At 48.1% G+C, this 23,908-nt stretch overlaps 5 protein-coding genes across 7 annotated transcripts; 2 read left to right on the plus strand and 3 right to left on the minus strand.

Moving 5' to 3' along the window:
* Positions 1 to 5,739: 5,739 nt before the first annotated feature.
* On the minus strand, positions 5,740 to 14,287 carry LOC6602819 (acid sphingomyelinase-like phosphodiesterase 3b). The gene is made up of 5 exons (XM_026992120.1): positions 14,203 to 14,287; positions 8,254 to 8,966; positions 7,373 to 7,568; positions 7,011 to 7,302; positions 5,740 to 6,331 (listed from the first exon to the last, which is right to left on the minus strand). Exons 1-5 carry the CDS (start codon positions 14,285 to 14,287, stop codon positions 6,046 to 6,048), a joined length of 1,572 nt encoding a protein of 523 aa, XP_026847921.1. The 3' UTR covers positions 5,740 to 6,045.
* On the plus strand, positions 11,426 to 12,210 carry LOC6602822 (probable insulin-like peptide 3). Its single transcript, XM_002027788.2, has 2 exons — positions 11,426 to 11,678; positions 11,740 to 12,210. Exons 1-2 carry the CDS (start codon positions 11,507 to 11,509, stop codon positions 11,958 to 11,960), a joined length of 393 nt encoding a protein of 130 aa, XP_002027824.1. The 5' UTR covers positions 11,426 to 11,506; the 3' UTR covers positions 11,961 to 12,210.
* On the minus strand, positions 12,901 to 13,594 carry LOC113566445 (probable insulin-like peptide 2). The gene is made up of 2 exons (XM_026992021.1): positions 13,405 to 13,594; positions 12,901 to 13,335 (listed from the first exon to the last, which is right to left on the minus strand). Exons 1-2 carry the CDS (start codon positions 13,592 to 13,594, stop codon positions 13,097 to 13,099), a joined length of 429 nt encoding a protein of 142 aa, XP_026847822.1. The 3' UTR covers positions 12,901 to 13,096.
* Positions 14,288 to 14,565: 278 nt separating the features above from the next.
* Positions 14,566 to 15,259, minus strand: LOC6602823 (probable insulin-like peptide 1). Its single transcript, XM_002027789.2, has one exon. The coding sequence runs from the start codon at positions 15,001 to 15,003 to the stop codon at positions 14,566 to 14,568; it is 438 nt and encodes a 145-aa protein (XP_002027825.2). The 5' UTR covers positions 15,004 to 15,259.
* Positions 15,260 to 15,377: 118 nt separating this feature from the next.
* LOC6602824 (proteoglycan 4) lies at positions 15,378 to 23,031 on the plus strand. Of its 3 annotated transcripts, XM_026992107.1 has the most exons (9): positions 15,378 to 15,594; positions 17,711 to 17,862; positions 17,942 to 18,382; positions 18,481 to 18,715; positions 18,809 to 19,460; positions 19,637 to 19,854; positions 22,170 to 22,225; positions 22,448 to 22,480; positions 22,676 to 23,031. In XM_026992107.1, exons 1-9 carry the CDS (start codon positions 15,496 to 15,498, stop codon positions 22,842 to 22,844), a joined length of 2,055 nt encoding a protein of 684 aa, XP_026847908.1. In that variant the 5' UTR covers positions 15,378 to 15,495; the 3' UTR covers positions 22,845 to 23,031. The 3 variants fall into 3 exon arrangements, with proteins under 3 accessions (XP_026847908.1, XP_026847906.1, XP_026847907.1); XM_026992105.1 differs by lacking the exons at positions 22,170 to 22,225; positions 22,448 to 22,480 and adding an exon at positions 21,188 to 21,405 and having other exon boundaries at positions 15,385 to 15,594; positions 18,466 to 18,715; XM_026992106.1 differs by lacking the exons at positions 22,170 to 22,225; positions 22,448 to 22,480 and adding an exon at positions 21,188 to 21,405 and having other exon boundaries at positions 15,386 to 15,594.
* The last annotated feature ends 877 nt before the right edge of the window (positions 23,032 to 23,908 follow it).

The raw sequence follows: 23,908 nt of genomic DNA on the forward strand, positions 1-23,908 counted from the left end.
AATGGGGCGAACAAAAATTAATTAAAACATATTTATGGCCAAAGTGGAACTGCTTACGCACTTCAGATGTGGCAGACTGACTTTTATTACCCAATTAATAACCAGCGCCAGCAACAAATTAAATTATATTAAAGCCCATTTGGCAGATATTCAAGAAAACGTTTGCCAAAAAGCGGAAAAACAAAGCCTTGACAAGGTGAAAATCAAAAGGAAAATGGAAATGCTAAAGCCATGAAGCTACCTAGCCCCCATTCTAATTCTAACTGAATCATCAGCCATTCCTGGGGGTGCTGGTACACCAGCGCACCTTTTATCGCACGCCACTAGTGTCAGTCAGCCCCATATTTATAAGAATCTCTATGCAAACACCCCAGCAAAACCAGCAACAACAAGAGCACTCAATGATAGTTTTGGTGAATATCTTTGAGAGCCGACACCAACAGCAACAGAAACAGCAACAGCAACAGCAACAAAAAAAAAGAGCAAAAAAGTGAAATATAAAAAAAAACATTTGGTTGCCGTCGATGAACGACAAGTCGGCGACGGAGACAGGGCCTAGGAAGCGGCGGAAAGATGGATAGATACGTAGATACTACATTCGTATTCGTATCTATAGATTGTATAGATGTGTATGCAGGTCGCCTGGCCAGGCCCCGGACCCGGACCCGCCGACTATTACAGAATTTTTACTGCCGCGTCCGAGAGCACGTCTCTAATATTCTATTTCTGAGTGTAGTTCTTCTTTTTTAATTTTTTTCTTCTTTTTTTATATATTTTTTTATTGGATTCTGGTCTTTCTGGTCTTTCTGGTCTCTCCACGTCTCCACGCGGCAGCACACGATTTTCCCCCGAGTTTTTCGGGGTAGCAATATCCACACGAAAATAGCAGAAAAGAGTCCATACACTCGTAGAAAGCGGTTGAAGCATGAGAAGAAAATTCGCTTAAAATGTCATTTAATTGTTTCACTTGCAAGCAATTGGAGTGTGTATGTGTGTGTGTGTGTGTGTGTATTTTTTTTCTTGTATTATTGCCAGTTTCTGGCTTTTTGGTTTTTTTGGTTTTTTGAGTTTTCGGGTTTTTGGCTTTTCTCGCGGCTGAAGTTGATTTTCATTTGGCAGAGCAGAGCCTCATCTCATTTTGGCTTCACTTTTTAATTGCGCTTTAAATGCTAATTAGCTTTTGTGCGCTCATATCGGTTGATTTCGCTTTAATGCACTTTATTTAATTAATTTTTGATGGCGCATATATCCGCCATATATGCGGGAATCGGGATCGGGATCGGGAGAGGAGTGGAGTGGAGTGTTCCCCCAAACCATTATTCTTTTGTGTCGCATTTTCCGGGCATTCATTTTCGTTGGCGCCTCGTTTTCAATTTGCCAGTCCGCAAATTACACTGCACCACACACAACAAAAATACTGATGGACACACAAAGCACAGCACACCTTTAGCGACTGCACTTGGGGGGCAGGGCAGGGCAGGGCAGGGCAGGGCAGACAAACACTCGTACTGTTCCGTACTGGGGTCTCGGAAGCTGGGACTCGACTCTGAACACGTCCGCGGTGCGAAATATTATTGTTACTCTGTCGCTCGGTGGCTCTCGACGCATGCCACCAAAAAGTTCGCGAAAGCAGCGAAAGTTCCTCTTGCTCTTTGGATCGTCTTCTTTCATGGAAAATGGAAAATGATGACACACATACAGAGTGATACCTACATATGTAGTAGTGTACCGTACCTAAGGGGCCCCTGTCCCAGTCCCTGCCCAACGCCCACTCGCACACACTCTCATTCTCACTCGCAGCCGCTTATAAATTAGTCCGAATAGCCACTGGCTAATCACGTATTCTTTCACACAGACCCCCCTAATGGCATCCAAGTCGAAGAAGCGATAAATATTCAACACTCACACTCGAACAGGGGGCATATGTAGGGGTGCGCTAAACCACCTAATTAACTAGAAAACAACGATTCGATATATGTACTAGATTGCTTCACCTATGGTTGTTTATATATGTACATATGTATGTATGTACACTTGTGGGCCGCACAAACATGTATATTTATATGCATGTTTTTCTAAATATTGAATATTTATTTTTGGACTTTTGGAAAGCAATTTTAAAGCAGTTCGAATACCCTAACTAATGCTTGGGGCTCTACTGATTTGCTGTGCAGGCGGACACTTGTTGTTTATTTTATTTTTTTGTAGCCTACTTACAACAGTTACTTTGGTGGGCATACTTTTCTGGAGGGTAGTGTCCGTTCGGCAGCTTTCGCCGATTTTGTTTGAAGCTTAAACCGCTCTTAAATCGCTCCTAATCTTTCTCTTAAGCTGAGATCCTTCCCATAGCATGGATTTATCGGGAAGTTTAGCTTCCTCTGTAGTGCTTCGATGCACAACGAAGTGACTCGTGAGCCACAGCCACAGCCACAGACAAGGAAAAAAATTTCAATTCGTGTTGTTTCATTTCCAGCATTAGACAAGCGTCTATCAACACAAATTTGATATTTTTGTTCGTCATAGTAGGGATTCGCATTGTTTTATTTGTTCCACTTCGTATCTACATACATACACATGTACGTGCGCGTGTGTGTGTTTGGTATATTTAGTTTTTATCTGCTTATATTTTTGGAAATTTAGTTTTGCCATCAAGCACAGAAGAATCGGCAAACAGCAACAACTTAATACCGTTATTTTGCGCCGTGTTCCCTCTCCCTCTCCCTCTTTCTCATGCTTTATGGATTTTGATGAAGCGCATTCGTATTTCACAAGTTCATGTGCTTTCGGTTCGTTCAAGCACAACAATTAGTGCATCGAATGTGTTTCCACGCCATTCTCTCCCTCTCCCTCTCCACTCTCCACTCTTCACTCTCTTAACCACCCCCCTCCCTGCTGTTCGAGCGGACGAAATTTAACCCATGCACAAAAAAGCTTTTTCAGTAGAGAGCACCTGACAGGCAACTAAGCTGCCTGCCTGCTTGTCCCCCCGCCCGCTCGAAGCTCTCCTGCACTCATCGCCGCTTTTTCCCACTCTCGTATCTCCCGCCACTCTTCAAAGTCTCCTCTCTGCTCGTTTTGCTTTAGTATTTCACGCTAGAAAGCCAACCAAAAAAATAATATGTTTAATGTTTGTGAATGATTAATGGCACATTAGAATTGAAATTGTTTTTGGCCGTAGCGAAAAAGGCAGCGGAATCGGGATGGGATAGGAATCAGCAGAAGAATTATACATACATACAGCAGGCAGCCTCAGCCTCAGCCTCAACCGTGCTAAGCGCAGCAGAGTGTATACATTGCTATAATGTGCAAATATTTATATGCCAAATGGCCCCAAGACCAAGACCTCCCCTTCTCCCCATCTCCCCATCTCCCCATTTATCCTCAGAAACTACATACTCAGATATGTACATATATGGATATATGTATGTATGTACATATATGGATATATGTATGTATGTACATATGTGCTCTACCAGCTGGCATCTGGCTGCGGCCTGAGTGGAACAGGTGAGTGTTTATAATGTATCGCATATGCATGGCAAAAAATAAGAGAAATATTCTGCAAATATGCGAATATCTACATATGCAAAGATATATGTATTCATATGGATTTTGTATATTATTTTGGCTGCCAAGTGTCCTTGGGGGCCACGATGCGTTTTGACGGAAAGCCAACACCCAGCCCAGCCCCCAGCTCAAGCCCAAAACCGAACCGAACTGAATCGCATCGCATCGCATCGTACTGAACCCCAACCTGAAAACCCCAATTCAAGTTAAAATCCAAAACGAACTTTGCCAAATTGCAAAAGCCACAAAACCAAAACATTTCGTCGCCTGCTGCTGAAGTTTGTGTTGCTTCTTCTACTGCTTCCATTGCTTCTTCTGGTGCTTTTTCTACTGCTTCTTCTGGTGGTGCCTGTTGCCTGCCTCACGTATTGTCAAGGGGGCAAACAGAGTCCCAAAGAAGCTCGACACACACACAACCAAACAACCAAAAACACTAGCATACAGACACTCTTGCACCTACAACTACACTGAGCGAAAAGCCGTGCAAAAACCCCATTTAGAGCGATAGAACCTCATCTATACTGCTACAGCTGAGCCATTTTACTCTCATTTCTTTGTTATTTTCACATATTTGTTGTCCTAAGCTGGTTTCTTGCATGCACTTTTCTCTAAGTGTACCGAAGACACACTTGGGGCCAAAGAGTTGGCAGAAATTTCTTAATAAACTTTAATGACTGCGGGGTGGCATGTGTTGTCTTGTGTTTGTCACTTTGGCTTTGGGTTTTGGCTGCAAGTGCAACTTTGATGGACTCGGATAACCTGGCATGGCCGTGGCGCCTCGAATTATGCAACAACTTGTCAGTAAAGTACTTTCGACTCCCCGCAGGCGGCCGACAAATTCGCCTGCCAGCATCAAACGAAGGAGGCCGTTTTGGTTTCGCCTATAATTTACTTGACCATCACGTAGCAAAGTCACGCACGCCCCTCGTCTGATTGCAAGGGGGCTGGGGCTAGAGAGAGAGTGAGAGAGGGGGAGGGGGAAGGAGAGAGGGAGGGCCATCATGCAACAAGCTTTGGGGGTCAATGCGAGACAACTCATGCATTACTTATGATACGACCCGAGGATAGATACAAGGTATCTTAGTTGCCATTTGTGGCATGTTCTGAGATACTAAATTGGAAAGATTCAAATCAAATTCAAATCAGGGAACGCTAACGGGAACGGGCACTGAAACCCCATTCATTTGCATTTCGATTGACTTTCGGCATACATATTGTAGTAGTTGTACTACGAGTATATATGCGAATCAAATATATATATAATTAATCTGGGATCAATCCTGCGCCGTTCTAATGGGAAATCCAAGCTGTTTTCGGGCGTGTTGTGCTGCCGAGGGAGAACTTTAATGGTTTTTGCTGAAGATTTATCTTTGAAACCCCTTTCTTTAATGATTATCTGGGGCACCCCAAAGGTCTTTCTAGTGACGTGATTGGATGGGAAATGTGGCACGAATATCCTTGCTGTCGGATGTTTAAACCCATGATCTTCTACTTATTCGACACGTTTTTAATCGACCTTTCCTTCGCTAAACTTTACATATTCCTAGCGATTTCCCGGCGAAACGGTCCTCCAGAACATCAGCCCATAAACTACACCATCCTCAGCCGTATCCGCAACCGCATCCGCTTCCGCATCCGCATCCGTATCGGTATCCGTGTACCCATTCCCATATGCAGGTCTCTCCACATAGTGAGACGTGAGTGTTCCTGCCTCCTTGGCTTGACTCTTCGGCTTGGCCTCTTTTTTATGCGATACGATGCGGTTTTCGCTCCTTAATGGTCGTGGCCCATAAAAAAGGAGGTTCCCCATTCGGCGCGTAACCAGAAGGTCGACGAGGAAGACCTCGTTTACCGCACTGGCAATCGCTTTACTTAACTGCTGGACTTGTTTGCGCCAAATTAACACATTTATTTATGCCACAATTTGTTGCTTAAATATTTATTGAAACCCAGAGAGGAACACACGGAGAAAGAGAGGAGTAACATTAAAAAAAAATTGTATTTCGTTTATTTCATATACAATAAGTACACACACATAAACATATGATATATACGTACATATACTTATACATAATACATATGTACATATATATATGTATGTATCAGTATTTCATATCCATATCCATATTCATATTCTTCCAATACACAAACACATATACATACATAGCGGCATAAACATACATATAAAGTGGCTTATACACAAATACATATGATGCAGAGACGATTCTTTGTAGTCATATCACACACACAAACGATATGGCCCACACACTCCTGCATGGGGCATGGAGCATGGGGCATAATTGAGAGTAAATTAGCGCTATATTTGTATATAGGAATTGGTGAGCCAGTGAGCGGCAAGTCATCTTCATCCTCATCCTCATCCTCATTCTCATCCCTATCCTCATCGTCCATTTCCTTTCTGGTGGCATCTCCATCCTCCCCACGTTTTTTGATATGTTCTGGCTTAAACGAGAACGCTTAAATTCGCTGGTTGCGGCAATTGCTGCTGCATCGCCTGCTGCTCTGCCCCCACAACATCCTTTGCAGGCCATAAAAAAGAGCACCCAGAGCAGCAAGCAGACAGCTCCACGACTGTGGAAGCGCGGACATGGCCGCTCGGCCCTGCAACGGCAGCTGCTCCTCCTCCAGGCACAGCCGGAACTCGTCGTAGTCCAGGCGCGTGATGGCGCAGTAATGATTGAGCATGCACAGGCCCTGGCAGGGCGTACCGGACTGATATCGCACGGCATTGGCTCTGTGGTATCTGCAGATGAGAAAAAAAAACACAACAGACGGAGTATCAAGAGGGTAGGGGAGAGAGAGAGTGTAGAGGATGTATTGGTCGGATCTACCCTGGAATAGTTTCTCTTTAAATACATATATCAAAGGGATATTCCACTTAAAGCAGTAGTTGCAACTATTTGGGGAAATGTAGATTCAATTGGACCCCTTTTCATCGCTATGTTAAGACTGCAGTTGCTATATGCATCTGGATATCTAGGGTGCACAACCACAGTAGATAATGGCTGATATTCGTTGAAAGATCCATATCATAGCTATCCATATCATGCTATGACTCATGTAATTTGAGTAGTTTTGTGGATTAACAGGAGGTTTTTCGAATGAGCCTGAAAAGAACTTAAGACCTTTAGAATTCCTTCTTTAGTTCTACCAAAAACCTACAGAGTTCAGCTTAAATAATCCTCGTACTATTAGCGTTAAGACTTGGGACTAATTTTACTTCAAGGGATAAAGTATCTCCCATGTAAACAGTGATTCAAATACCTTTTGAACCCAAACATTGGATTCTTTCTATTGTGCTATGGTTGACTTTATTGCAAATCCTGCCCAAAACGAATATACCTTTTTAACTGATGACAGATTACTGAGTAAACATCAATCAACGGAAAGAGGACAACTATAATTGCTCGCAAAACATTTACCTGGTGAACCAGGAGGCATCGGTGCCCGTGAAGCGCTCCGCAAAATTGTGCAACGCCAGGGCGGAGATCTCGGAGAGGGCGTAGTAGTGCGTCAGATTGTACTCGGGCTGCCAGAGCGGCTCCTGGGCCCGATTAGCCAGTGGCAGGTCTAGCCAGAACTGGGTGTAGTCCAGCACCTGGCCGCTTCCCGTGTCGAATTTGTACAGCCGTAGGGCCGGATTATTGGATGAGCCGATGCCCGCCTTCCGTGGCACAATCGAGGGGGCAATCATCATCCAAGAGATGGGGTGTCCTGTCAATGAAGCAATGGCGGCTTGAAAACCGAACTGGATTACAGGCAATTCGGGGGGCGATGACACTACCTTGGGCATCATAGATCAGGCGGAAAGTGTCCGAGTGCAGGTGGCCGAAGAACTGTCCCTGGATGACCGAGGCGAAGCGGCGCACCATCTCCAGATACCGCCGGTTGTTGCGCTCCGTGAACATTAACTGGTTGTGCTGCTGCGGTCCCAGATGACGCTCGTCCACGCCCGGCGGCATGTGGCCCACGATGTAGACCTGGTGGCAGCCACAGATATCCAAACAGATAAATCGTATTCGGTGTAAGGCCACCCAGCAAATTAAATATACCAATTAATCAACCAGGAACTCGCTGCTATTCGATTTTATTCACGACACGGTCGCCCCGGTTCATACGCATGCACTCATGTATGCACGAGTATTTATGAATATCTGCATGCAGAGAACGAAAATCCCTTTAAATATCTTGTTAATATCGGACAGATTTCAGCATTCGCATTACAGACTGTAATTTTTAAATTGATGAATAAAATTCCACACTAAAATATAGCCAGCGGAGCCACAGGAAACGGGGGAATGCTGGGCATAAATTTATACTTTTATCTATAAAATTATTACAGGTACTCGTATACGACTTGCATTCACTTCCTGCATTGCTGTGATTTCACCCATTAATAAGCTTCTTCAGACCGACATTGGACGATGTTAATTAATTATCTAGAACTGTGTGTTTTTTGTTTTTTTTTGATCAATCGATTGGAACCTGTGGAGCCTCTAATCAAAATGTACGTATTCCCTTACTTCCTGGGGTATCTTTTGGTACACGGCTATAAAGGATTTCCCTAAATTTTCAGGTATGGAAGTCAAGGACATTCCTACCTCCTTTTATTTGGGTAAACTCTCACTCTTTACCCGCTTACAAAGTTTCTAGACCCTTGATTACCGTTTCCAGTTTATCCCGCGACTTGGTGAGCACCTCCTCCAGCCAGAGCCACTGCTGCTCGGCCAGCACCTCCTCCTGGGCGGACATGGAGCTGACGGAGGCCTTGGGCTCTGCATAGTACTCGACTGGCCAGCGCAGGCTGTGCGATGCCCTGGGATCTGGGGGGTCGTGATCCAGACGCATGAAGTTCGTGTTGAGGGCAACGATGCGCAGGCGGCTCTTCGTCTGCTCGATGGAGTAGTAGCCGCCCTGGTCAAAGGTCACGAGTGCTTCCGAAGGCAGCCAGTGGCGCCAGAGTTCGCCCATCCTTTGGTAGCTGCCGCTGCCGTCCTCGTGCCCCAAAACGGGGAAGATGAACTGCGAGGAGAAGCTGCGTCCGAGGAGATCCGTGATGTTGCGCAGGATCTCGTGCTGCTTCTGTTCTGACAGCGGCTGGGCCGAGTGCGAGAGGGCATCCCCGGTCCAGAGGACAAACTCCACATTGTCGCCCTGCTTGGCCTTCATTGTCTTCACGGCGGACTCCACCAGGCTCCAGGGACTGTCGCAGTTGTAGTGCCCAAAGAGCCCTGGCGCCTCACTGGCCGCATTCGCGGCATTGGAGCCCGAACTGGAGCTGGAGACGGGTCGCTCGAACTGCCAGCAGCTTCGGTAAATGTCCCCCTGGGTCGAGTAGATGGTATCCAAGTGAAGGTCGCTGATGTGCCAGAAGTAGCCTGCAATCAGAGAGAGGGACAGAGAGAGAGAGAGAAAGAGAGAAAGAGAGAGATTAAAGTTTGTGTTGTTTGGGCTATTCCTGTGCGGGAAAGGCCACCCCCGTTGGGCATTTGCCTGCCGGCTGGCGGTGAAAACCAAAACAGCGTGTAGTTTTCCCTGCAGCTGAAAAACAACGTCAGTTGACTGACCTGAGGAGGAACCTGAGAACTGATCCGCCGCTCTACGGTATGCGGTATGCGGTATGCGGTATGCGGTACGCGGTCTATGCTCTACGCTCTACCTGTGTGGGAGGGAGGTCGGAGAGTTATCGAGTGAGGCGGAGCAGCGGCACGGAGATCAGTTTCAGTTGGCATTGGCATGCGCATAGATCGATCAACCGGACACAAGTCGCATCTCAGGACAGAAGCCGACGACGACAGGACGACGGGCAAGAACAGTGGCTACTGTGGATACGGATACAGATACGGATACGGAGAGAGCTGTGACGGCTATCCTTTCATGCCCGGCGAGAGCACGAGCACGAATACGAGCAAGATCCAGAACCAGAGCAGCAGCTAGAGCCGGAGTCAGAGCCAGAGCCAGAGCCAGATCCAGATCCAGAGCAGGATGAACGGACGCTTCGGTCTCAGTCTCAGCTTCAGTCTGTCGCTGCTCCTTGTGGCGGCAACCATGTCGCAGATGCTGCAGCAGGTCCAGGGCCGCAGGAAGTTCTGCGGCGAGGCCCTCAACGAGGCGCTTGACCTGATTTGTGTTAATGGCTTCTCACGCAGGATCAAACGCAACCACAATTGTAAGTACCATCCCCCCAATCAATACGCGGTACTGTAGCCCGACTAACTCCCAGACTCAAGTGGTGCAGGCCCCGGATCCGAATGCCCCATCCCGTAAGTGGGTCGCCCTGCTCCACAAATTGGATGGAATCCCGGGAACGGGCACGGGAACGGACACAGGCGCGGGAACAGCAACAGACGGCAAGGGAACACCTGGCGACGGAAAAAATGGACACAACCTGCGGCGTCATCGTCGCCGCATCGCCCACGAGTGCTGCAGGGATGGCTGCACCTACGAGGACATTTTGGAGTACTGCGCCTAACCCCCAAAACGGGAGAGCCTACGATATGACGAGGTGATGACTGGAGGATGCTGGAGGACTGGCGGCGGAAGCAAACGAAACAAAAAACGATGACAACACAACGACAAGGACGACAACGGGGCAGCGGGCTGACGATGTGGACAATTCCCATGGGATGCCAACCGGAAGGCGTTTTGCAATTCATTTTTCTACACTTAACCCTAGAAATATAAATATAAATGCATAAACCTAAACATAATATCTTAAATATTTCATTGTAATATTCTTAAAGGAAGCAAATAAAGTTACTCTCCAACCAAGCAGCAGCAACAAAAGAATATCTCTTTTGCCTCTTGCTGTTTTTCCTTCTGCCAGCCAGAATTCGCATTCCAGCTGTGCACTGAATGCCCCAACCCATCAGAACCAGAACCCCAGAACCCCAGCCACAACCCCAGCTCCAGCCCCATCCCATGTTCATCAACGCGTTTCCCTTGTACTCGTATTCCTCGAACAATAATGAAAATTATGCATTTTTAATTAGATGACGTTGTGATTTTAATAAGAATAACAAAAGGCAATACTGCGGATGGCAGGAAACGAACGAGGAATACACTCGACCAGAGTTTCCCTTTTGATTGCCATTGGATTTGCGAAGAATTTGAGTTGAAAGATAGCTGGGGGTATGGACTCTTACAGAAAGAAACCAAGAATACATTTTCCTCTTGTTTTAAACACTTTTTTTAACGGAAATTACAGTGTTTCAGTGTTGGAGAACTTTCCAGTCATTTGTCTCGCAGAAAGCTGGAGCTATAGGCTAGTCTTCTTCCTGACTAAAGTACTTGAACTATTTCGATTCTTCAACAAGTGCCCCCCCAGTGCACTATCAAAGCTCTCAGAATTCAAAATCAATTTGTTTTCAGAATGGAAATTGGTTGCCTGCCGGCTTTAAGTCCTCCAATAGTTGTGTAAGCCCTTATATGATAGAGAACTTCATGCGCATCATCTTATTGTTCGTTCGTTCGTTCGGCAATCAAGATCCGTGCGTAATTACTTGTGCGGGAGTGTAAACAAAGACCAGACCACTGGCCCGATAGCGTCAGCTGATATGCGTAAGACCTCTCCCAGGCACCACCCACCCACCCACCCACACCACACAGACACTGGGGGAAGGGATAGGATAGGGATATAAACAACCCACACCAAAACCGAGTCGAACAGAATAGAACAGAGCCAAACCGAAAGTAGACCAGACCATGGCCAGCCGCCGGAGAGAACCAACTGACACCTCATCTAACGCACCCTGACAGTGCTCAGACTGTGGCTACGAGGAGCAGACAACGGATCCGGATTCGGTTTCATATAAAGCTTGCCACCGGCGCTGAGAGTCCTACAGTTGTGGCGTGGAAAGTTGAGAGACATCTACTCCGAGTCAGAGGAACAGGAGAGTGAGCCCCACAATTGTGCACCATGCAGCAGACCAAGTCGAAGAGCTTATACCTCGTCCTAATTCTTGTGGGGCTGGTGGTGATGGGACAGCAGACCGCAGCAGACATGTATCTTTGCGGCACCGAACTGAACGATGCCCTGTCCACCATGTGTGGCCGCCATGGCTATAACCGGATGCTGAAGCGGTCTTTCGGTGGGTGTCTAATCATTTTGCAATCGAGTCTTTACTATATATTCTTTGGGGTTTCTCCCAGATCCGACGGACTACAATGATATCGAGGGTGGATTCGGATTGGCCAGAATGGAATTTGATGATCGCTCGCTTCTCCATCGAATGCTGGGCGAGAGCGCCGCTCAGCTGATGAAGACACGGCGTCGTCGTGTCGGGGTCTCCGACGAATGCTGCCTGAAGCCGTGCTCACTTGGAGAGCTCCTCAACTACTGTGCCAAGCCGCCTGGGCAGTATGGGAACTAATGGAGCACAACTGATGATATCTGGAAGCTAATGAATAGAACTGAATAGCCTGGGATAATGTGAATCGGCAGATAGATATATATATATATACCTATATATAAATACATATGTATATTTTAATTATTTACTATCGGAAATTGGAGGAGACCGGGTTGATAGCATGTATGTTTGTATGTACTACCTATAGGGCCATGAATATTCCACCTCTCTATAAATTATTAAATAAATTATCCATTCAAACTGCTGCAGATTGGGCTACACAATGGTTTATCGTTCTCTTTTATTGAACTTAATTATTTATTAGCCATTTTGACGATGGATATCTATGCTAATAATGCAGATATTAAAACTGATTTTCCAAAATACATAATTCATAATTCATTATTCGAAATTCTTAATTCGATATTGAACAGTCCTTGAAGAAAGGGGCAACGGACTATTTAAGAGCCATTGCTTGTCCAAAATTCAATATAATTATTTCCTATGCAGGTTTATACCGACTCCTTTCAATACTTTCTGAGCTTTAGAGCAGGCATCTTCTGATCCCCCGAATTCCAGAATCATGGAGTCATGGTTGATTCTTTTCCACACATAGAATTTATACTCATTTTGCACATTAAAACAAACGAATATCTTTCAATACTATCCCGAAACTTCAATAAGAGGAGGATAGGAATGAAATAACCACAGAATATCAGAAAACTTAGCATTCTACGGCGCTGGATGGCTTTTCAGGTATATAATAAATATAAATAATAGAATATAATAAAAGAGAAATAATAAAGAATGAAAATTGAACGACATACACCACTATACTCGTATACGAGTTTCAGTTTTTCGAAATTTTCAGTATCTTCTATAGAATCCACAGAAACCTTTGCTTTGGGTGTGATCCTATGTATGGCTCCTCTATAACTTCCCCACACTTTTCATGAATGTATTGTGGTAAGGCCCAAAGCGGGATATATATTCTATCTATATTTCTCGATCGTTTATAATAGTTAACATGCAACAAGCCATATATTAAACATTATTCGTACTCTCAATATTCGAATAGGTATGTGCACAAGGCACATGGAGAAACAGGGTCGGGTTGGGTGTGTGTTCGGTGCTGGATCGGTAGTCCTGGGGGGTCTTTAGTAATTGGGGATGGAGCAGTACTCCGTTAGAACGGATATGTCGCAAGGCTTGCGGCAGCATCTATCGGCGATGCCCTGGCGGGTGCGACGGCGCACGGCGGCCAGGGAGCTTAGAGCCTCCTCTCCGCCGTAAAATCGGCCACCGAAGAGCGGATAGGGCAGTACATCAGAGGCTGTGCCCTCCTTGTCCTCCACGTACTGGATGGGATCGAGCGGATCCAGCTCGGTGGCGGCGGCTACAAGGAATCAGAATTGTGTTTAAGGGAAGAGCGAAGCGCCGAGTCGCCGCTTAGTGCAGCACTTACGCATGCCTCGCTTGTGGGGCAGGACACTGTTGAACTCCTTGCACACCAGGGACAGCATCTCGTTCAGCTTGTAGCTGCACAGGACATGGTTGCTCTGGTCCCGCATGTACATGCTGCTGTCCGCGACGCCACACGACAGGGTCACAGCCAGGAGCACCAGGACCAGGGATACCGACACAATCTTGCTCATGGTTATGGCTGGGAGTGGTAGTGGGTTGGTTTTACTTTGCGGATGCTTTGCGGATGCTTTGAGAACTGCCGGATTATGGTAGTTGTGCCTGTCTCCTGTTCTGGCCTCAATCGAGCTTGGCTAAGCCGTAACTGTTGCTGGCCCTCTGGCTGGAGCTGGCTTATATACACATCTCGAATTGGGTCTGGGTCTGGGTTAGGGTCTAGGTCCGTGAAGTGAAAGCATATTCATATCCACATGGACTGTCATTTTGTGTTAGGGACAAGTCGAGTGCATTTGGGGGCTGGGGCTGTGGCTCTGGCTCTGGCTGTGGCTGTGGCTGGGGCCACCACTTGCCACTTCGCTTGCTTAACTCGTTCAATGTCACCGCTGACTTATGCAAATGCTTATTGGGACATTTGTGGGCGGATGAAAAGGTGTGGTGTGGGGCTCCTGTCAGCCAATTAAACAATTTATGTATAAACAGCGGGGCCGTGCTAAGCCTTTTGCCCTGCATTTATGAATACCAAATGAGAGAAACCCACCACCCACCACCTACCACCCACCACAGGCCACCCCTCAAAGCCCCAACACCAATCCCCTTGTCCTTCTTAAGGACGAGTACTTACCGATGCGAGCCTGACCCACTGGCAGCCAGGAGAGGCTGAGGCTGAGGCAAAAGCAGGCCAGGAGCAGGCTCAACTTAGTCATCATTTTGGCTACGAAATATTGCTCCTTCTTGTGGGAACTTTTCCTTCTCCTCTTCCTTTGCCGGTTCCTGCTACTGTTTCAATGCTGTTTCTTGGACAAATTCTTTTTGCACAGTCTACTTTTATTCATTAGTCAAAGTTTTCGCTGCATAAATAGGTGATTACGAATCGGATTATGAATGTATTTAGGAATATATGTATGGGTGTATATGTATGTATGTATGTATGTATGTATGTCTGTATGGGGGAGTGTGTCTTGGCGTTGATTGGGTGGATGGTGCTTTATTTGGGGAGGCAGTAGGAGGCCAGCTCCTCGTAGCGGCAAGAGTACACACAGCACTCGTCGTAGATGCCACCCGATGACCGCTGTCTCCGATGTCGCCGCGTCTTGATGAGCACCTCTGCCCCATAGAGGCTGGAGAGCAGAGGGCTCAACGCATACTCGGGTGCATCATCATCTTGGGCATCCACTGTGGAACTCTTTTTCTGCGGCAGCGTGTTGTAGCCGTGGGCACAGACCACGTCCATGGCGTCGGACAGGGCCTGGCCGCACAGCTTGTGGCTGCCCTGCTGCAGCTGATGGACATGGCCCTGGACGACGGCCAGGAAGATCAGCATGACGAGCGGCCAGTGCCGCCTGGAGACCTGTACTGCCGTTATTGCACTTGTGTCCTTGCCCAACATCCTGTGGCTGAGTCTGTTTTGGCTGTTTGAAGGCATTGCAACAGCTATTTATACGCCGAAATCTGCCTCAAATCTTACGGCAGTTCAATGCACTTTTGGGGCACTTCAACAACCAGTCCCCGTTCTGTATCCTGCCTCAAACCCTCTTGAAAACAACTCAAACCCTCTGTTTTCACACGTTAGTTTCCACTTAAGAGGCTGTGACTGCTGTCGCGGGCGATTACTGTTTCCCCACAGTGTGGCAGCCTCATTAGCATTTAGCTAGTGGGCGCCCCTGCTCCCTGCCCAGGTGGAAAGTATGCTTCACTAAGTTGAAGTGTGAGGCAGGCAGGCAGGCAGGCAGACCGAGGCGCTACAGTGTGCGAAACTGCTTCGATCTGGTGGGCTGGCCACATCGCAACAGTTGGTTGCCAGCGTTGCCGCAATCGGTTGCACACTCGAGACTCGAGACGACACTGCCCACACACTTCACGTTGAGAGAGGAATACAGTACAAAATAATCGTGAAATAACTTCAAAATATATAAAAATGGTGCTCGATATCAAGATGTGCCGCTTTGACAATGTGCCCTGGGGCTTTCGGCTGGTGGGCGGCGCGGACTACGATTACCCCCTAACGGTTGTTAAGGTTAGGCCCGACCATCGCTCTCCGGACGGACGGATCGGATCGGAATCCCTGTCTCCGTCTCCGTCTCCGTCTCCTCTCACCTGTTACCCCACCCGCACACCTGTGGGGTGGCGCCTGTGTTTGTCACATTTGTTTACGGCTTGGAAATATCTCGCTTTTCGTCGGTCGCATTGCTTTTCAAATTAATTTAGCCTTTTGCGATATTTTTTTTTAGTTCAATTACGTAACGATGTGCGTTTTCGCGTTTTTTGTGTGTGTGTGCATTTGCCAAATTGGCAAATTAGTTAATTAAAGTAATTCCTAGCAGAAACGCTCTTTTGTTTATCTAATCGACAGACAGACAGCCGGAAAGGGCCGTCCGTGCCGTGCATTTGCCTGCTAATGAGCCACATAATAGCGTCCGGGACATAAACTTATTCAAATTTTAATTGTGTGTTTTAGTTGCAGTCGCAGTGGCACTGTCAGTGGCAGTTGCCGTTGCAGTTGCAGTTGCAGTTGCAGTTGCGGAGATTCAATGTCTGTTTCAGTTTCAGTTTCGGATTCTGTTCTGTTTCGGTTACGGTTTGTTGGATGTGCATACTCGTAAATTGCATTTTACATTTAGCATTTTCCCAATTTCGCATCGCATCGCATCCGATTTTGCAGTTACATTGTGTGTTGACAACAACGACAACAATACAACAATTAAGTATCAGCGTAAATCCGCGACAAATGCAATTTTTAATTGGCAAACTGAAATGCACACACAGACAGAGAGAGAGAGAGAGAGAGAGAGAGAGACGGAGGGAGAGAGCACCCAAATTTGAGTATCAGTGCAAGTGCGAGGGCTGTTTGAGTGGAAGAATTAAAGGTCGCGGGCGCCCTTTTTTTTGCAGTCTCTCTCTCTCTCATCAACAGGCTCTCCGCGCTCTCCGTAGCTACGTGAATGAACGTGGGAAAGGTTTTCACACAAATTATACAATTCAAGGACCGCCTACTCCACCGTTCTATAATTTGGGATTCACTCTAATAGTTGTCCCCGCCACCTTCCCTCTTCTCTATTTAAAGAGATTACGGATTTTCGTCACCTTATTTAAATACACCTTGGCATAGGCATGCTTGCCTTGCGAATTTACCGTTTAAAATTCGCTTAAAAGCGCACTCTCAGGCCTTATCTTCAATCTGCATCTTACATGTGTATGTATGTATTTCATTCTCTCTCTCTCCCCCCCCTTTCACTTCAAGGTGTTCTTTAAATAGACGTAAGCCAGCACTCAATGCGGTTTGGGTCTCTGCATTTATGTACCTAGAAATTTACTACGCAATTGAAAAACGCAAAAAGGAGACTTATAAACGTAAGCACTGCGAGGTCTTCTGTTGCGCTTTCCTTTCCTTTCCTTTCCGCTCCCCTCCATCCCCTCGATTGCCTTGCACTCCTTGCATTGCTGGGTCCTCGAGGCAGCCTTGAATGTCGCAGCGGCAGAAGAAATACATACTATGTACACTGTACATACATTCATACATATGAACGCTTGTGAATGCTTGCAAACAACGGAATCAACACTCAAGACAAATACTACTCGCACAATGCAATGGCGAAGGAGAAGCTTTATAAAAGAGCAACAGGGAAATGGTAAACATGTTTAGCCTGAATGCAGAACTGTTTTGGATATTCAGCTATTCGATATGTGCTTTAATATGGGTATTTACTTGTGTGCCCCCTGAAGATTTACATATCGCTGTACGGTAGCTTTCAGTTTCTTTTCGAGCAGCCCTCGTCGCAGTGTCATACACAGTGCCCTTCTCTTCTTCCCGCTCTCTATACTCACTCACGATTAGGCATTGTTTCTGCTCCTCTTGCGTGAGTGTTCTGGGGGTCTGGGGGTTCGGGGTGCTCTGGGGTGCTCTGGGGGTCTGGGTCTTCTGCTCTTTGTTTTGCTGACATTTGGCGCGCGCTTTATTTTTATGCACTTAGCACGCGACGCTACACCCGACGACAGCTAATAGAAATCCCCCATTATCGCATCTATTGTGCGAGTATCTCGACCCCTCGCACTTGTATCCGTGCTTCGTATCTGTGTGCATACATATCTAAAGCTGCATCTATCCCTCTGCGTATGTGTATGATGTGTGATAGGTGACCGAGGGGAGTATTGCCGATGAGGCTGGATTGCGGGTGGAGGACATCATTGTGCGCATCAATGACACCGCTGCCATGCCCCTCACCCATGACGAGGCCCACCGCCTCATAATGAACAGTGGCAGCGTCTTCTACTTTGGCGTCTACCGGTGAGAGCATCCTCTTTGGGGACCATAACCATTTATCAAAACTCTTTTTGGGGGATATTCCTTCTTCTCCTTCTTGCAGCGAGCTCGAGGAGGATGTGTACGAGTGCCCCAAGCGGTTTCCCACCAGCGAGAGTTCGTTGACCAAGTCCCCCACTCCTACACCGCCGCTGTCACTGTCTCCGACTCCGTCGCTGCTCCGGCTGGCGGAAGCCGCAAATGCTCGCACTCCGGAACTCTGGTCGGAGCCCGTTCCCCCTGTGGCGGAGGAACGTCGCCAAGCCATGTCGGAAGTGCATTCGGAAGACAATCGCGAGGATGGAGGAGCCCGTGCCGGAGCCGGAGCTGGAGCCGGAGCCCTGCCAGAAGAAGCTCCCAACGACGGGCGGCTGTATTTGCCCGAATTACCCGATCGTCCGTGTTCGGCGCTGTCAGAGCGGGCGGAAATTAAGCTGGTGGAGGAGGAAATTGCCGCCGTGCTGTCCGGCGAGACGGAGGTGCTCAAGGAGCACAGTGTCCTGGGGTGCGTTCCATAACACATAACACCAATCCCCACTACGTGGAGTGGCTGTAGGAGTGCTTTAACCAGTGCTTTCTATATGATAGCGTCAATTTCTACAGGCTCTTCCCCAAGCCGGGCGTCTGCATGGCCAGCGATGTGCTGCGTTCCCTCAACGAGGAGGTGACCAAGACGAAACTGGAGAAGGACAAGGAGAACCGCAAGTGGTCCACCTTCCTGCAGCGGCCCGACCGTCCAGTGCCCAAGAGCAAGCAGCAGCTGGAGGCCGAGCGTCGGGCGGCCAATGCCTACAAGGTGACAATTGTCAGGTCCGCGCCCCGCGGCACCTCTCCCATGGTGAGTGTGTGCATCCTCCCATGGATGTCTGACTCTGTGTCTGTCTCTGGGGCTGTGTGTGTGGATCAGAGGTTAATTTTCTTCATGTGACAGCCGGAAACTAAGCCGGCGCCAAAGGAAGCGACGCCGCCAGAGCCAGAGCCAGTCAAGGAGGAGGAGCCGCCCAAAGACGAGGAGAAGCAGAAGGAGGAGGAGGAGCCACTGCCCACCGACAGCGAAGTGCCGAATTTGGAACAGTTGCCGGGTAGTGACCCGCAGGAGCAGGGGGAGGAGCAGCAGGAGAAGGCCGATGCCCCAAAGGAGGTTTCCGACGGCCTAACCGAGGCGGAAGCACCGCCTGTGGCTAGCGATGAGTCCACTGAGCCGGGCTCCCCGTCTGGTGGTGGTGGTGCTGCTGCTGCTGCTGCTGCTGCTGCTGCAGCTGAAACTGAAACACCTGCATCCCCTGCATCTCCGCCTGCCCCTGTCCCAGTCACACCACCCAAAACCGAGGAGGAACAAGCCCTGGAGCGGCAGCTGGCCGATGTGCAGAAGCAGTTAGCCGCACTCTCCACTTTGCCCTCGACCATACAGTCAACGCTGGACGCGGTGACCAAGCAGTTGGCCGACCTGCTGCCCACATTCAAGCTCCAGCAGCAGCCGCAGTCCATGCCACAAATCGATGAAGGCCTGGGCGAGGAGGGAGAGGCCGACGGGGATGGGAAGCCCGGATCCCAAACGGCCTCAGGCGAAATGGAGGATGCAGGTGCAAAAAACTATGGCCCCGGTCGACAGTAATTAAATTTTTCTAATGGCGCACTTTGCGTATATCCTATCCTTTCTCCCTTCGGTTAAACCCGTAACCCGCATCCTGCGTCCTGGATGCTGGATACTGGATACTGGATACTACTGCTGGACTCTGAATCTCTTGCACCACCGTAGGCAAAGCCGTATCCATATCTGGGGCCGACAAGCCACTGGGGCCATGTGAAAATAATGAGGATAGATGCGATGCCAATGACCTGGAAGTGGCGGAAATTTCGCGCTCAACTGACGACAATCGCCAGGCGGACCAGAAGGCCGGAAAAACTCATGAACGAGAGCGGGAACGGGAACAGGAACAGGAGCTCAGCGAGGAGCAGAGCTTCAAGAAGCAGAAGGTGAGTGCCTGGTATGGGCTGTGGGCGGTGAGCGGTGGGCGGTGGGCGTTGGGCGGTGGGTGAACAACGGACGCAAGGACATGGCCTTGGAGCTATGGAGAAGAAGTTAATGTAATTAGTCTGTCATGAGTGCTGGAGTCCGGCTTCCGAGTCCGAGTCCGAGCAACCTTTAATAACATTAGTGTCCCCCGGTCTGGTCTGATCTGTCCGTTGCGCTGCTCTACCTGGGATTCAGATTCCTCTACAGGCAGCCCTTAGCTGTTGTGGGAGATGTGGTAGATGCGGTAGATGCGGTAGATACGGGATAGTATATCATTGTTTGCTTAATGGAAATGCTAGGGAAATGTGTATTCAAGCTGGAGATGCAAGAAGGGGAACGTATGCAAACGGGAGCTTCATTACTTTAGATTGTAAGTCTAGGAGGAATTAGTAATCGAATAAGAAGAACCGAGAAGTAAGAAGTGTGTAAAGTAATAGAAAAGGACTCTGAAAAAACTCGCAGGATAATAATAGAAAGCACTTGAATTTTGGGAGCTGCATTTATGACCACAGAAGCACCTTCATAGGTCTCGTGGCCTCTCGGTACCATAAAACAAAGAGTCCAGTGTTCTGTTTTTAGGTATCCCCGCATTCGGTATACTTCCGAAGTTATCCTTAACCTGAGGAGATGCTTTAACCTGTCCAGCTGCAGACAGCTGGAGTTTCTCTTGGTTTCTATTTCCTTTTCCACAAAAAAACAAAAAAAGAACCCCCCACCCGCAACCACCTCCGCGTGCCACAAATTAACTAAAATGCCATTTGGTTTTTGTCTTTTTCTACTTGCAGCATAATGTGCGCTTCCAAACGTAGTTAGTTAGCTTTAATTGAGTTTAAATTTTGATAAATTGCCCGGCAGCAAGTTTTATTTGTGCCCAAGATGGTTCTCTAGTTGAATAAACTCGCCCTCGGGGCGCCACCCATTGGCAGTTGCTCTACCATTTCCCCACTCCACTCCACTCCGCTCCACTCCACCCCCAGTCGCAGTGGCAGAGGCAGTGGCAGTGGCAGTGGCAGGAGAAAAATGCAGAAACCAAAAGACAATTAGTAGGCACCAAGTGGAAACCACTTCAACTTTGTTTTCTCTCTACCCCTTTCTCTTTTCTCTTCTCTCTACTTTCTCCTTCCCCTCTGCAAATTCTCTTTTCCATGCTCCATCACTCGTATTCGTGTATGGGTGTATGCTTCCCCCCACCTCCCCCCTGGCTCTCGCTCTATGGCTCTATGGCTCTACGGCTCTTTGGCGCTATGTTGTGTGTGCTATTGCGATTGTGGGCGATGACATGGTCATGGCCAGAAACACGATATCATTGAGGAGCTCGAGGAGCATTTGGTGCGCAAAAACAATCCCAGGCGGTCGAAGCGGGCCTTTGGGCCCCTGGTCCCATCATCGGAGCGACCACTGGTGCTGCCCGGCGGACGGCGCTGGTATCGGCCCAAGGATGCCTACAACGATGAATTCATAGCCGAGACACTGAGCGCCCAGGCGGAACTCATCACGGGCAGCACTCTCGGGTGGGTACAAGAGTCCTGAGTTCTCCTTCACTCTCCATCACACTCCAGTCCCTCCCATACCAGAAGCCGGATTATTTGACCAGGCTTTCCCACACACACACACACACACACACACACGCACACAGGCTCACACAAAAACAGACATAGACATACGTAGACATGGCATAACCAGGCCAAAAGCTCATCTCTGGCACTCATCTTCTTCACTTTTTCCATGGCTCATACTCGCTCCACATCGCCCATCGTCCATCGTCCATCGTCCATTGCACGAATGCACCATAAATTTGCGCATTAGCAGCTGTCCCTACGAGAGCCCTCTGCTGGGCTACGACTCCAGGTACTGGGTCCCCCAATCACTAGAGCCCTTAGATGCACTTTCATTACCATTATCGTTGGAATTATCATTACCATATCCCATGCCCATGCCCAAGCCCATGCCCATGCCCATGTCCATGTCCATTCGCCATTCTCCTGCGCCATTCTCCATTTTCCATCTCAATCTCCTCATCACCCCTTCTCATGCTGATTCCCATTGTGGGAACCGTCTGTCATATGGCCTGAAGTTGATTTGACTTTTCCTCCTTTGAGTTTCGTTTTTGGGATGCTTTCTTTATGCATGCTGCACTTTTGCCTTATGGCCTTCTCTCTCTCTCTCTCACTCTCTCCTTTCACTTTGTCTTTGTCTTTGTCATTGTTACTGTAGCCGTCTCTGTCTCTGTCTCTGTATGTATCTCTCTCTCTCTCTCTTTCGGTTCTCATTGTAGATTGCATTTTGGAATCGTTTGTTCAATGGCGAGCATATAACACGCCAGCGCTTCAGGTAAGTTTTCCGCTGCGTTGCGGGAATCCTTCCACGACTCTTTAATGAGGCTAACAACTTCTCCATTCCACCGGTATGCTGTATGCTGTCTGTGCTCTGTGCTCTGTGTGTCTTTGCCCGCCCTTGTCTTGTTCTTAACCATTTTTTGGGGGGGAAAACGATTCGCTCTTGGTCCTGGTCCATCCTGTGCTGTTGCTGCTGCTGCTGCGCTCACGTCCTCAGGGAGCTGCAGGGTCTCAGCCTGACCATGCAAAAGTAAGTTGTCACATTGGAAGTTTTCTTATGTTCTTTAACTCTGGTTCTGGTTCATTGCATGCATGCGTGGCTCCACTGGGAGCTGGAATGTCCCACTCGCCCCACTCGCCCCACTTGCCCCACTTGCCCCTCGCAACCCTCTGTTTAAACTGAATACCAATTTAATATTGGCTGTCGTCTCTTGGCCATTCGCAGGGTCAACTTCATGAAGTACCAGAAGCCGGAGCGCAAAATCGATCTGAATCGCAGCGAGGTGTACAAGTATCTCAATCCGCATCTGGATCGGGCGCCCGTGCGTGGCATCGAAGTGCGTGCCCCTCTGGTGGCCGCCGAGTCCGACATACGCCAGTCACTGCAGTCATAGGAAAGGACTGTTGTCTATCTATCTATCTATTTATCTCTCTATCTATCTCCCTGAATCTATCTCTCCAGTGCCCACTTATGTAGCCATACGATTTATCTTCGCCTCGTCCCTCAGCACAGCCCTTGCCACACTCGATTATCGCATAAGAAGCTCAACTCAAATATAACTATCAATATGCTAACAGAAACCGAGTTTGTCAGATGCAAGGGGGGCGGTACGTGGCGGTCCTTTGGGGTGCAGCAGGAGCACTATGACTATGGCGCAAGGGGATTGATGGGGGTGGGGGACTCTAATGCGATATTACATAATTTGTGTGCAACAAGGCGTATGTGTAATGTGTCGCTGTCGGGAGTCGTGCATGGCATATCCTCCTTCAGGCGCCCTGGCTGTTGCAATTTTCTTTTGCATAAACACGCGACGCCAACTGCTCGGCATCTGTTCGAGTATATATGTATGTTTGTACATTGGGATTGTGTGTGTGCTTATATGTATGGATATGATGTATATATTCTTCGTGATTGTGTGGGTGACAAACTCTTGGAATTTGCATTTATTAAGGCAAATGAATTGGGTTGTAACAAAAAAGCAAATGGCAGCAGCACAATAAACCCGTCTTTAGTTATGGCACAAACAGCCATCCATATACTGGCTGGGGATATACAATATGTACGGATATCCTTCGGTATGGATGGTAATGGCTATGCCAATGGCGGGGATGTGGCGATGTGGGGAACGCACTGCCAAATCAAAATTGTTGTCACGTTATAATGGAACCCGGAACGGGTGAGCAATGTGCACATTTCACTTGTCCACCGAAAAAAACACAGAATGATGAGACATTTTTTTTTGTATATTTTCTCTTGTTTTTTGTTTTCTTGTTTTTTTTTTTTTTTTGTGGCAGAGGGATTCCAACTTGAATTTGGTCGTCGTCTACGTCGTCGTCAGGCCAACGGGCAATAAAAACGCGCCAACTACGTGTACGAGTACTCGTCAAACGCACGACTTTACGGACTAAGAGACTACAGCATCATCAACGGGCATACGGCGGTTCGGAGCCACGGCGA

The sequence above is a fragment of the Drosophila persimilis genome, unplaced genomic scaffold, assembly GCF_003286085.1.
Source record: "Drosophila persimilis strain 14011-0111.01,24,50 unplaced genomic scaffold, DperRS2 tig00000700-arrow-arrow-pilon, whole genome shotgun sequence".
In the NCBI taxonomy this organism is placed as follows: domain Eukaryota; kingdom Metazoa; phylum Arthropoda; class Insecta; order Diptera; family Drosophilidae; genus Drosophila; species Drosophila persimilis.

Excerpts from the sequence above, each read along its gene's own strand:
- LOC113566445 (XM_026992021.1), bottom strand. The coding sequence starts at position 13,594 with ATGAGCAAGATTGTGTCGGTATCCCTGGTCCTGGTGCTCCTGGCTGTG. Across the intron at positions 13,336-13,404 it reads GCCCCACAAGCGAGGCATGC|CCGCCGCCACCGAGCTGGAT; the intron begins GTAAGTGCTGCA and ends GATTCCTTGTAG.
- LOC6602823 (XM_002027789.2), bottom strand. The coding sequence starts at position 15,003 with ATGCCTTCAAACAGCCAAAACAGACTCAGCCACAGGATGTTGGGCAAG.
- LOC6602822 (XM_002027788.2), top strand. The coding sequence starts at position 11,507 with ATGCAGCAGACCAAGTCGAAGAGCTTATACCTCGTCCTAATTCTTGTG. Across the intron at positions 11,679-11,739 it reads GATGCTGAAGCGGTCTTTCG|ATCCGACGGACTACAATGAT; the intron begins GTGGGTGTCTAA and ends GGTTTCTCCCAG.
- LOC6602824 (XM_026992105.1), top strand. The coding sequence starts at position 15,496 with ATGGTGCTCGATATCAAGATGTGCCGCTTTGACAATGTGCCCTGGGGC. Across the intron at positions 18,383-18,465 it reads AAGGAGCACAGTGTCCTGGG|CGTCAATTTCTACAGGCTCT; the intron begins GTGCGTTCCATA and ends TCTATATGATAG. Across the intron at positions 19,461-19,636 it reads AGGCGAAATGGAGGATGCAG|GCAAAGCCGTATCCATATCT; the intron begins GTGCAAAAAACT and ends GCACCACCGTAG.
- LOC6602819 (XM_026992120.1), bottom strand. The coding sequence starts at position 14,287 with ATGATGACTAAGTTGAGCCTGCTCCTGGCCTGCTTTTGCCTCAGCCTC. Across the intron at positions 8,967-14,202 it reads AGTGGGTCAGGCTCGCATCG|GCTACTTCTGGCACATCAGC; the intron begins GTAAGTACTCGT and ends CTCTGATTGCAG. Across the intron at positions 7,569-8,253 it reads CGCGGGATAAACTGGAAACG|GTCTACATCGTGGGCCACAT; the intron begins GTAATCAAGGGT and ends GGCTGCCACCAG.